Source organism: Dasypus novemcinctus, chromosome 8 (genome assembly GCF_030445035.2).
Source record: "Dasypus novemcinctus isolate mDasNov1 chromosome 8, mDasNov1.1.hap2, whole genome shotgun sequence".
Lineage (NCBI taxonomy): Eukaryota > Metazoa > Chordata > Mammalia > Cingulata > Dasypodidae > Dasypus > Dasypus novemcinctus.
Genome location: NC_080680.1, coordinates 105,096,337 through 105,109,348, shown reverse-complemented (window position 1 = coordinate 105,109,348; position 13,012 = coordinate 105,096,337). Strand labels below are relative to the sequence as shown.

The 13,012-nt window shown below is 45.1% G+C and overlaps 1 protein-coding gene across 3 annotated transcripts in view; it reads right to left on the bottom strand.

Moving 5' to 3' along the window:
* TNC (tenascin C) overlaps positions 1–13,012 on the bottom strand; it is a 97,316-nt gene that overhangs the window by 53,956 nt on the left and 30,348 nt on the right. For all 3 annotated transcript variants that reach the window (XM_058302491.2, XM_058302492.2, XM_058302493.2), the window contains exons 3-10: positions 11,322–12,731; positions 9,507–9,770; positions 8,279–8,394; positions 7,355–7,511; positions 3,946–4,215; positions 3,017–3,202; positions 2,657–2,746; positions 905–1,168 (exon numbers count right to left, since the gene is read on the bottom strand). In XM_058302491.2, coding sequence (XP_058158474.1) covers positions 905–1,168; positions 2,657–2,746; positions 3,017–3,202; positions 3,946–4,215; positions 7,355–7,511; positions 8,279–8,394; positions 9,507–9,770; positions 11,322–12,731 — 2,757 coding nt within the window. The remainder of the gene's footprint in view (positions 1–904; positions 1,169–2,656; positions 2,747–3,016; positions 3,203–3,945; positions 4,216–7,354; positions 7,512–8,278; positions 8,395–9,506; positions 9,771–11,321; positions 12,732–13,012) is intronic.

The following is a 13,012-nucleotide window of genomic DNA, read 5'->3' as shown; positions in this document are numbered from 1 at the left end:
TTCACTCCCTTTTCTTGACTTAATTCTAACATTCTGTGTATCTAGTTTCCCCCCAAACTGTAAGCTGGAGCATATGAGTCAATATAACAGTGCTTATTATGTGACCCCCCTCTCCATCAAGTACTATCACAGTACAAGGCATGCAGGAGATGCTCAATATGTGCTTACTATTACATTGGAAGTAAAGACTATTACTCATTAAACCCCAAAGAAGTAACATTTTCCACATACACTTCTTGACTATTTGGGTGCCAAAATAAAATGTGCACATTTTTTTCATATTGGAAGAACCATATTTTCTGATTGGTTTTTTAAGTACAGCTTTTAAACAATATAGACACTGAGGAAACGTGGCAGCAGAGGTAGTGAGTGGGATGGGACATGGGAGGTCAGGATTAAGCTGCTGAATTGGAAATATGGAGTTCTCCTCTTCACGACTAAGACAAAAGAAAAAATGAGAAGAACATTGTGGAAAACTCAGAGGACCATGCATAACTTTTCAGTAGCAATCTAAGAAGAAAGGAAAATACCTGGAATAAAACATTTAATGGAAAATAACCAAATAATTAGTATCAATATCTTGGTCAACTTTAAAAGAAATAAAATGAAATGTAGATTAATTGCTCAGCTAAAGGAGGGAAGAAAAAGGAGAAACAATTTAAAAGAGTCTGCAAAACACACATAATCAAAAAATAAAAGAATTAAAGACAAACCCAAATCCTGATGCTTTAAGTTCTCCTGGGACCTTTGCTGAACTGGCCAACAAAAGGAAAACACTTGGGAAAGACAGGTAAGGAATTCTTTCCAAGGGACTTTTAGAGGCTTCTTGAGAAAAGAAAGTAGCATGCCCCCCTTCCCCCTCCCCCCAGTCTGGCTTTGGAAGGTGCTCAGAGGCCAGACTTACCTGTGGATGCCTTCACGCGTGCTGGTTTGCTCTTGTGTCTGCCTTTTTCTGCTCGTAGGAGGATGGTGTATTCCTGCCCTGGTTCCAGGCCTCTCAGAACGTAAGAGGTGGTGTCTTTGGGAAGCTGCTTCTCCACCGGCTGGCCCGTGGGGAGGCTGTAATTGAGGCGGTAATGGTCGAACTTGGCCAGGGGAGCTCTCCAGAGCAGGTTCAGGCTGGTGTCAGTCGTTCCTGAAACCCGGAGGTCCCTGGGTGCGTCCATGTCTGGGAGGAAAACAGAGAGGTGCACATTGCTCAGACTGAGATGCAGGGATGCTTCTGGGGCTAAAAATCAGTGGGGACTGGGCTGTAACCCTCAGTCTGTCATCGAGGGACTGTGTGACATCAGGCAATTAACTCCCTGAGTCTCAATTTTCACCTTTGTAAAATGGGCCTAGTTATACATTAGTTCTCAAGAGTTTGGGGGATTAAAAACAAATGGGTTGGCAATATTAGTATCTTGGGAAGCTATCCAGGAATGAAAAGGAATGAACTACTGATGCAAGAAACAGTTTGGGTGCTCTCAAAGGAATTATGCTGGGTGGAAAAAGCCACTCTCCAAAGGTTACATACCATCTGATTCCATTTATGTAATGTTCTTAAAATGACAAAATTCTAGAGATGAGAAAAATGGTGAGTGGTTGCCAGACATTAGGGATGAGAGGATAGAGGGACATGCTGTAGCTATGAAGGAATAGCATGAGGGATCCTGGTCATGGAACTGTCCTGTGTCTTAACTGTGGTGATGGGTACATGGATGTACTCAAGGGATAAATTTGCATTGAAATAAATGTGCCAGTGCAAAATAATGCATAAAAAATGGGTGACATCTCAATAAGGTTGGTGGATTGTATGGACATCAATTTCCTGGTTGTGATTGATATTATACTGTAGTTACCCCAGATGTTACCACTGGGAGAAATGGGAAGAAGGGCATAGGGAATCTCTCTGTATTATTCCTCACAATTGCATGCAACTCTGCAACAAACTCAAAATCAAAACTGAAGAAAGGTTGATGCTCAGCATTGGAGCCTGCATAATCTGGAAACTCGATGAAATGTGATATATGCCTCTTTACACACCAGCTCCCCTTTCCTCTAAGCACCTGGTGGAGGGCTGGTGGAGAGGCAGGGATAGGGGCTATCTTATTCAAGTGCAAATTTCCTAGAAAACAACTTGATGAAAAAGTCTTTGCCTCAAATCATGTTGTCCCATCACCATTCTCACCCTGAACCCTGCACTGCACAGTGCAATGATGGTGAGGCAGGACCTGGTTACAATCTTGTTCTGCCATGTACAATCTGCTTGATGGGATATAAAAATAGGTGTTTTCTAACAGGAAGTCCCCCAGATGTATTTTGATTAGACAATGCTTTGTAAAAGAAAATGGAATCAGTTACCAAATTTTAAAAGTTTATAGATTTCTTATAAAGTCTGCTTCCAATTGTTCTTGAAAATATTCCCTTGCCTCCTCTTCCTGCATGGTGAGAGTAGTGTTAGCATCATTTAGGTGAGCCACACTCGCTCTGGTCCTCTTTCACTCATTTACGTTACTTTTGAATTTAGAAGACTGGGCTAAATGATCTCAGAGCCCCCTTTTCCCCTGGATGTCTACTTTCTCTTTTCAAGCAGTTCTTCTGTCTCCTTGGCCCTTTCTTGTCTGCTTAGTGCACCCACCAGCTCTTGGTGATGGAAATCCAAGCTGCCTCTCACCTGTGGCTGCGTTGATGGTCGCTGGATTGCTCTCCTTGTCCTCCTTCACTGCAGATACTCCAATTCCATACTCAGTTCCTGGCTTCAGACCTAAGAGAGAATGTGCAGATTGGTACTCATCCTGAAACTGGACAGAATTTCAAAGAGTGGCCTGTGCTCATCCTTGGGAAACTATGATTTCTCGGTTTCCAGAATGTTTTACAAACCAACTCACTGCTGTCCAAGTAAAAGAAATTGCTGGGAGGTGGACTTATTGCTTTCTTTGAGAGTTTCAAAAGGAGGACAAGCAGGAACTTTCTGGCCAGCCAGCCCCAGGAGTGGGACCATTGGGGCTGGCTGGATCAGGGCTGCAGCACTCACCTACAAGTGTGGTTTTGGTTGTGGCTTGTTGGCTCTTTGGGACATCAACCTCAGCATGCTCGCCTCCGGAGATGGGTGCATACTTAATTCTGTAATTGTCAATGGCTGCCTTGCCATTTCTCCATTCTAGGGTGATGCTGGTGTCTGTCTGGGAGATGCGCCTGAGGTTCCTGGGGGCGTCCAGCCCTATGTGGGACAGGAGAGAACATTTGTGTGAAAATACCAGGCACTGGGAGACCAGGAGTCTTTGACAGTTTAATCTGAGATAATGGAAAGTGCCTGCCATCAGCGAGAGATCATAAAATCACCTTTCTGGCTTGATAGCCAATGCTTGGCTCTAAATAAACCCTATGTGTTTGGCACTTTCCCCCACGTATGCACCGCCACATATTCATATTTGTCTCATGTTGTGTGCCTAAAAAAAATACCTTGAAAAATACAAATAAACTCTATGAGGATAAGAACAGATGTGTTGTGTTCACTATATTTCTAATAACTCATCCAGAGTACGCTGAGCAATGAACAAATACTTACTGAATGAATGATTGAAACGTTGGTGCTTTTAAAATAATGGCATTGGCCAAGAGGTTCAGAGATGACTTTGTCATTCAACTGTGCCATATTTTGTATTTTATTACTTAAATATTTATTTGATTTTTAAAAAATTTTCACCAGAAAGTTTTTGAGACATTAGATGCAGCACCTGCTATATATCCACACACAGAAAAAAGTATGCTTTAGAAGGTTATCTGGAGCATTTTTCTTCTTTGAAAAAATAACCAATCACCTGCTCTAATATTTTAAAATAAACTTTAAAGGAAGGACAATCTCCCTTCTGTTTTTCCCTACTGTAAGATGAGCTTGGAAGACAACCCAGTGTGGTGTGGGAAGGAAGCCTGGCAAGCTTTCCTTTCCTGTGGCTCTTTTACCTGTTGTGAAGGTCTCTTTGGCCGGGTTGCTGGACATGTCGCCCCTGCGGGAGATAAGGGACACCTCGTACTCGGTGTCTGGCTTCAGGTTCCCGATGTTGTACTGGTTCTCGTCGTGTGTGAGATCGACGGTGGTGCGGTCGCCCGGCACATCTTTGATCCCGTAGGAGAGCTCGATGCCATCAATCTCAGCCAGGGGCTTGGACCAGGTGATGAGAGCGGTGGTGTCTGTGACATCTTTCACCTCAGTTTGGCTGGGGGCATCCAAGCCTGGGACGGGCAGAGGACAGTGGTTTTTCAGACATCAGGGCCAATGCCTGAGGCTGAGCAGACAGGACTTGGCAGCCACCCAACCCCTTGAATGTTGTGTTCAGTTGATGTTTATTGGTCCTTTGCCCTTATTGTACCTTTCTGAGTCTTAGTTTCCTGTTTGATAAACTGTAAGTGGGGATAATGGCAATTACCTCTTAGGACTTTTTTCTGTTTTGCTTTTGCTTTTTCAAATAGAAAGGAGATAATGCTGGGAAAACATCTGGCATTGTGCCTGGCACATACCAGTTGCAGAATAAATGGCTGATGCTTTATGGTCATTAATATTATTTTCATAAATTGAAGTAATGTGCTTAGGGGCAACTGCACTTGAAAAATTTGATTTTATCTCTTGGGTTTTTAATTAGGCAAAGCTTTCTGGATGTTTGATTACTTCAGTGCACCATCGGCAATCTTGGCGGCAAATGGAAAGTTATCTTTGATTCAAAGAATTGAGGCAAGGAAACCATGTGTATCGCAAGCCTTGCCTATCTTCTCATCCTCATCTTGGCTTTTCTTCTGGCCCCATTACTTGCCTCCTGCCCATCGCCCCTTGGCTTTCATGCTCTAACAGCTGCTTAGGACTCTGGGACATGCCATGTTGCTTCCTGGTCTTGTCACGTGCTTCTCTTTTGTTTCTTTGCCCTGAGATTGCATCTCCCTGTCCTAAAAATCTCCTATTAACCCATTAAAATCTCACCTTCTATGAGAAGCTTTCTTTGACCCTGCTGCAACAGGCAAACACATCCTCCCTCCCATTGCTGCTTCTGGTCCTGAAAGAGCATTCTGATATTACACTTTTCTCACTGTTTTGTAACAGATCTGCCTACACTTTAATTCAATTTGGATGGAGTAATTCATTATTTGGAGCAGGGAATGAGTCTTAGACCTTTCTTAATCTCCAATATAGAGTCAGGCACATGGTAGGGATTCAGTAAATGTTTCTTTCTATTTTTAAAACCAGTTAAGTTTGTGTTTTTAGCATTGGTTAAATAAACAATATCATTGCATTGGTTAAATAAACAATATCAGATGAAAGGAATTTGGCTTTATAGGGAATAAGAAGAAGGAATAATCCCTAGCTGACTGTGATAAAGCTGCAGTCTATTTTTTAAAGTCTAAGTATTGATATCAAAGTCCCAACTCACAGGTGATGACCTCCTAAAAATGCACAATAAAAATTATACCTCCAATCAACAGTGAATTTGCCTGTCTTGTATTTTTGTAGCTGCTAGCAAGTTCCAACTGTACCTATACCTTCCTTAACACTTTTTTCATTAAAAACAAAACAAAACTGAGAGTCAGCCAAGACCACTGAACTACTCCTGGATTTGGGACTCTTAAGCAGCAGGGACTCGCATTTACTCTGTGCACAGTGCTTTGTCATTATGTCTTAACCCTATGATGACTCCACAAGGACAACTGCATAAATCCATTTTCCAGATGTTGCCCCTGAGGCTTAAAGCAATGGATTTAACCAAGTTGGTATTGAGTGGTGAGGCTGGAGTTCAAACTCAGGACTGCTTGGATCCAAAGTCTATGCACTTTCCCTTCTATATCATGGCGCCTCTCAAAAATATTCATGTGTCACCAACTTTTATAATACAACCTCCACATAGAAATCAGAGGGAAGGAGCAGATATTGTTTAGGCACCAAAACTTTAAGGCCATTTTACCTAAAAATATTCAGGCATATCAGCAAAAGAAACAAGTAAATATCTGCCCCACAATGTTGTTATTGGAACTTCAAATATTGGGAAGTTTGTCCTGCAATAAGAAGAAAATAAAGCAGCCAATCCCCAAGTTTAGATGAATAAGAAAAGAGGCAGATGAAAGAAATGTCTTTTGTGTTTTCAGTGTGCCTTCTCTATAGCAGGTATAAGCAGTTGCTTGATCTTTTGCTATGCCTTTCTGGTGACCTAATGATTTTTCTTGTTGGTACCTGCCTTCTACCTACCACAGAGGGATGTTGTCAAGATGATGGAAAACACTTGCTTAATAAGGAAACAATCCCCTGACTTGGCTCTGAGTGAGGCGAAAATGTGCAAATATTTAAATGCAAGATGTTCTTTCTTGTTATTACTCAGTAGACTTAACTTTTCCAACAAGCCCCTGCCAAGAAGAATCAATTCCTTGAACAGTTGGTGCATTTGTTTTCTTAGGGAAGATAAAGAGGTTTTACCAAACAGTAAGGCAAACTGATTTTCGTTTTTTCCTTCTTTTAAAAATGTGCTTCCTCATAGAACTACTCCAAATTCAGATTTCTTCCCCCAAAAGATCTTAATAGGGTCAAACTCTACTTTACTCTCAAAACACTCTGACACCATTAGTAGTGAATGGAATTTTATTTAGGTGTCTGTTGATCACATGGAATAATTGTTATGCATAAACCAACTCCTAGTCAATGCTAGTGGTGTTGGGGTTAGAATTATAATAAAACCAGTCCCTGGCTTAAAGATGTGGCCCTGGCACTATTAGTCATGTGATGATTAGTTAAATAATGACACTAATACTTGCCCTGATTCTTTCACATGATTGTTGCTAAGATTACATTAAATGACATGGTAGATTGTTTGCAATAGCCTCAATTATTTTGTTTTCTATATCCATACCCCTTTGAATTGTGACTTTCAAGCTCTTCTCATCAAGAGATAGATCTGTTTCCTCACCCCTTAAATCTGGACTGACCTTGGGATTTGCTTTGATAGAAGTGAGGTGGTGACAGTTTTGAGCCTGCTCAGCTGCCAGGTGAATAGACCTAGGCCAGCCTACTGGTAGATGAGACACCATGTGAGCAGAATTGCATCATCCTAGCTGGGGCAATCCTAGGCCAACCAGCCCTTAGCCCACACAGATACATGAGTGAGCATAGTCAAGACCAAAATAATTGTTCAACTGAGCCCAGTCCCAAGTCACAAACCCCCCAAATAAATTTAAACAACTGAGTTTAGGGCTTCTTTGTTGCACAGCAAAGCTAATTGACATAGATGGTATGTAAGAGGGTGCTTTATCAACCAGGAGGGTGCTTTATCAACCAGGAGGTGCTGTGAGGTATATTCAATTCTATCACTGTATCAGTGGCACTAAAAGTGATACTCACGGGTGGTTGTCACCCTCTTCAGTCCCGGGCCACGGGTATTATTTTTCACTATATGTAAAGATATCTCGTACTCTTGTCCAGGAGCTAGACCAGTTTGCCGATATGTGGTCTCTGGCCTCCTCAGGCTTTTGGTGATCTCTCCCTCATCTTCTTTGTTCTGAAATAAAGGGGCATCTTGGTAAGACTTATAGGATGTGCCAACCTCTTTATTTATGATTTATCCATTCTGCATTCATTCATGTCTCTTTTATTCTTACATCTATCCACTAAACAGTTTTTATGCATCAGATTAGTATGTCATGTGCTGAGGATACAGAGATGAATAAAACATTTCTTAGGTCCTTTTCTGCCTCTGGGAAACCTATCTACTCATTCTTTTGACACCAAAGTCAAATGACAATGAAAAAGACAGAGGGACTTCTGAACCTACAAGCACAGTTTCTCCTTGAAAAACTATTATAAGAGGCAAGTGACAGAGCAGTTTGGTGACACTTGTTATACAGTTAGTCCAGAGCTCAATCTTGAGCTCAAGGACCCAGTTTCCTGCCTCATGTGTGCTTTTAGGCCCAGAGAGAAGTGATGCCCAATCTGAGATGTGCCTAGAGGCATTTCAGGACAGAGATAATTTCTTCTCTCTGTCTCTGAGTTGAGGTTTGCAAGAGTGTGAGGGGCAACTGGAACCTAGCAATGACTTAATTTCCATTTATCTAGGCTCAGCCCTAAGAGCTATGTTATTGATTTATCAAAATCAGGGCAAAAATCACAATTGCTTAGAATATGTATGCACAAGCAGAGTGCTAAATTTAAAGTCTTGCTATCCACCAAACACTGAAGAAATTGAGTTGAAATGAAAGTTGGCAGAGCCCTTTGAATGACCTTTTAGAACCTTCTGGTCAAATACACCTTCTCCTTTGTGCTTCTTACCATATTGCGGAAGATGATCTCCCAGGTTTCAAAAGCAATGTCCAGAGGGTCCCACTCCACATCCACGGATGTTTCCTTGATGGACTTGAATTTTAGGCCTTCAGGAGCAGGCAAATCTGCCAGGAATAGCACAAGCAGAAGGTGAGGGTAGGGTGGATGTGTGGCAGGGGCAACAGAGCCTTGATTTCACTAACCCAAATGTTGGCTTCCATGAGTTAGGGGCTGGTAATCAGGCCTGGAAACTACTTCAGGGTTCTTCTGGGAAGGTGTCTACTGTGAGGCAGTAGGAATATTAATATCAGGACCAACCACGTGATTAAATATTAGCAAGTTCATCTTGTTCAACCAATTAAGAGTATAGCCTTCGGAATCAGACAAGCTTGGGCTAGAATCTTAAGCTCCACCATTACTACTTTTGTGACTTGGAGCAAGATGTACAAAATGCCCAAGCCTAAGTTTCATCACCCATGAGAATGAAGGAAGTATGCCTGCCCCTCAGGAATGTTTTAAGGACTACATGAGATAATTGATATAGAAAGTGGGGCATGTTTCCTGGTATATTACACAATTTCAGTACATGAGCAGCCAATGTCATTATTACTGAAAAGGCCAATTTCTAGCCACAACTTTCTGTTCAGATATGTTGGCAATTGCACTAATGTTGGACTCAATGGAATAATTTGCATACTAAGTTTTCCTTTTTTAGAAACAGACAGTAAGCTCCATAGAAAAGAAGTAGAATTGAAAAAAGTCTGCAACTAGATTTGTAGGGTTCAAATCCCATCTCTACCACTTACTAGCTGTGTTGGGATTTGGGCTGAGATGCATTTTAACTCTTCTGAGTCTCAGTTTCCTCATCTGTAAAGTGAGGTTGATGATAGCAGCTAAATCATAGGGCTGTGAGGATTAAATAAGTTAGTGTATACAGCATGTGCAAAACAAAGTCCAATGGAGAGCAAATGCTTGGTAACTGCTACCTGTAATAATTCTCTGTAGCAAGAAAGACAGGAGAGCAAGGAGGAAGTTCTTGTAGAAAATAAGGAGTTTCTTTAAGAAACAATTCAATGGGCTAAATTGAATTCTAGACTCTTCCCAGATGGAGTGATTGTAAAAGGACAACTGCAGGTGTGTGGTGGCCAAGCTGAGGGAGGAGCCCAGGGAAGCGTCGTGGGGGGACAGGGGCTCAGAGCACGGTTGAGGCTGGCTGCGGGGGGTTCAGCTCACTCACAAGTGGCCACCCTGGCGCTGACAGGAATGCTCTTCTTGTTCTCCAGGATGGCGAACACGCGGATGAAGTACTCCACGCCGGGCTCCAGCTCCCGAATGGTGGTGGACGTCTGGTCCCCGGGCACGCGGAACTGCATCTCCAGGCCATCCGCGTGGGTGGGCGTGTACGTGACGAGGTATTCTGTGACCCGCATTTCATTGTCCCAAGCCAGGTTGACGGTCTCTTCTGTCACCTCCGTCACGACGAGGTCTTTGGGAGGGGACACTGGCAGGAATGAGGAAAGATACCTTGAGTTAGAAATACCCACTGTAACTTCTCTCTATGTTTGTTTTCCCTGGCCTGCCTCTTCCAGTGCTGTTGACAGAGGCCTGTGGGTCTCCCCATGAAAGGGGAACTCATCAAGGACCCCCAGCTGTGACCCATCTTTAAAACCCTCAGGGACTGCCCATTGCCTTCAGGCTAAAGTTCGAGGTCAGGAGTGTGGGATTCAGGGCTCTTGGTGACCTGGCTCCTCCTACTTCTCCCCTCCCTAGTCTTAGTTCAGGTGAAGGACATTGACATGGGTAGGTAGCACCTGTGCTTGCCTCCTCCCTACTCTGGACTCCTTACCACTGGAGTGTTTAGTCATCCCGAGCACTGGAAGAGGAGTTGGGGCTCATCTAGCCCAACGTCTGCATTTCTAGATGGATAACCAGCAAGGTGGTGGGACTTGCCAAGTTTGCTAACCTCATCAAGTTTGGTTCTCACATCTCCTCCCTGCTAGCCTGGTATTTTTTCCAATCCGGCTTCCCACCTTGGCCATGTTAAACACAGAGTCATTTATTTACTCCTAGCTACCAATAGCTTTAATCAAGACAGGAATTCTCAATTATGACAATTATATACATGGGTGGATGAGAGAAGTACAAAGAAGACCCTTATTAAACATGCTCATTATCATTCTTTGTTAGGCTTTCATTTAATCAATGCTTTCTGAACACTTACTCTAAACCATGTCTTGTGCTAACTGCTGGGGATAGCATGCCTCTAAAGGCTCACAGTCCTTGGGATAAAAGACAGCAAAAATAAAATGATTTCAGAGATAGGTCTGCCTGGTAGATGGTAAGTATTTAGCTGAGAGAGCATTTCAAACATTTTGCCTTAGAAAACTCACTGTCCCATTCCATTTAACTGAAATTCTATTTCCATCCAAAAAGAGGGGTTTTGTTTACTAGCAGCTCAGTCTTCATGGAGAGTGAAAAAGGAAGGTGATGTTTAGTAAAAGGGCTGCTGTTGTTTTATCTACCTCATTGTTGGCACTGGGTATTAAACTCAGTGTAGACGAGTTAGGCAGGCTCAGATTCCCAGCTCTGACTTAGTAGCTGCATGTCCTTAGTGTATGGAGTCAGAGGGGGCCTGCATGTAACCTCTCTAAGCCTCAGAGCCCATAAACAGATAATCCTGTCCCAGGATAATGGCCAGGATCCCTCAAATAGTCAGTGTGTGCGAGAGAGAGAATGTGTGAGTGTGAGAGTGTGAGATGTGAGACTGTATGAGTATGTGTGAAAGTGTGTGAATGTGTTCGAGTGTGTGAGAGTTTGTGTGTGTGAGAGTACATGTGCAAATGTGAGAATGTGTGTGCATGAGTGTGTGTGTGCATATGCTAGTGTGAGAGAGCATGAGTAGGTGAATGTGTGAGTGTGTCTGAGTGTGAGTGTGACTGTGTAAGAGTGTGCATGTGCATGTGCATGGGCGAAAGACCCATTGCTCTGCAACCCAGACATAGCATGCATGTTCTCTTGGCCATTACCAGGGTAGTTTGAGCATGGTACTCACCGTCGGAGCAGTCTTCCCCTGCGTAGCCTTCACTGCAGATGCAGTGGCCATTGACGCACTGCCCTAATTGGTTGCAGTCATTGGGGCAGGAACGCTGGCCACAGGCCAGGCCTGTGAAGCCCTCGTGGCAGACACACTGGCCGTCCACGCAGCGGCCCCGGCCGTGGCAGTCGTCGGGACACCGTTGTTCCCTGCAGTCTTTGCCCATGAAGCCTTCATTGCACACGCACTGCCCGTTCATGCAGAGACCCTGGCCATGGCAGTCGTTCAGACAGGAGAGCTCTGAACAGTCGGGGCCCGTGAAGCCATCCTCACACTCGCACCGCCCATCCACACAGCGGCCGCGGCGGCTACAGTCCTTGGGGCATCTCAGCTCCCGGCAGTCTTCGCCCGTGTAGCCGTCATCACACACACACATGCCATTCACGCAGCGGCCGTGCTGGTGACAGTCACTGGGGCAGCTCATGTCACTGCAGTCGTAGCCCGTGAAGCCCTGCTCACAAATGCACTGGCCCTGGATGCAGCGGCCCCGGCTGTTACAGTCACTGGGGCACCGCAGCTGACCGCAGTCCTCTCCTGTGTAGCCCTCATCACACACGCACTGCCCATTGATGCAGCGACCGTGGCCGTGGCAGTCATTGGGGCATTTGCGTTCCCCACAGTCAGGTTCCGCGAAGCCATCATCACACTCGCACCGCCCATCGATGCAGCGGCCATGGTTGTGACAGTCAGCCGGACACCTCTTCTCACTGCAGTCCACCCCGGCAAAGCCCTCGTCGCACACACACTGCCCCTCCTCGCACCGGCCTTGGCCGCGGCAGGCGTTGGGGCAGGTGAGCTGGCTGCAGTCCTCTCCCGTGAAGCCTTCCTCGCAGTAGCAGGTGCCGTTGACACAGCGGCCGCGGTCAAAACAGTCATTGGGACAGACGAGCTCGCTGCAGTCTTCTCCAGTGAAGCCCTCGTCGCACACACACTCGTTCTCCACGCACCGCCCGCGGTTGTAGCAGTTGTTGAGGCAGAGGGGCTCATTGCAGTCATCCCCACCGAAGCCATCCTGGCACACACACTGACCATCCACACACGTGCCGTGTTCCTGGCTGCAGGGCACTGGGCAGACCTCGTGGCTGCAGTCAGCCCCGGCATAGCCTTCGAAACAGATGCAGACCCCATTCACGCACTTGCCCTGGTCATTGCAGTCGCTGGGACAGGCCAGCTGGCTGCAGTCCTCTCCCGTGAAGCCCTCGTCACAGAGGCACTGCCCGTCAATGCACTGGCCTTGCAGGTGGCAGTTGCCTGGACATTCGGGCTCAGAGCAGTTGGGGCCCTTCCAACCAGGCTCACAAATGCAGCCGCATCCTTCAGTGCTGAAGTTGCCCCGGCCATTGCAGAAGGGCTTGGTGTCCAAGCGGCCTGCCAACAAAGAGATTGGAGGCTCATCTCTGCCCGTGAAGCCCAGATTCAAATTCAGCCCAGATACTGTAGGTCCCATCTGGCTTACAGACCAGTTGCCTGGTGTATGGAATCAGATGGGACCTGCATCCAGTTACACCAGGTAGTTCTTAACAAGGAACTTCAGGGGCTCCATCGACTCCCTGAAAGTGTAGAATTTTGTGTATTGATGTGTGTTGGGGTGTGTTTGTGTTTCCACTCCCAGGAAGAGGGTCCATAATTTTCATCAGACATTCAAGGAG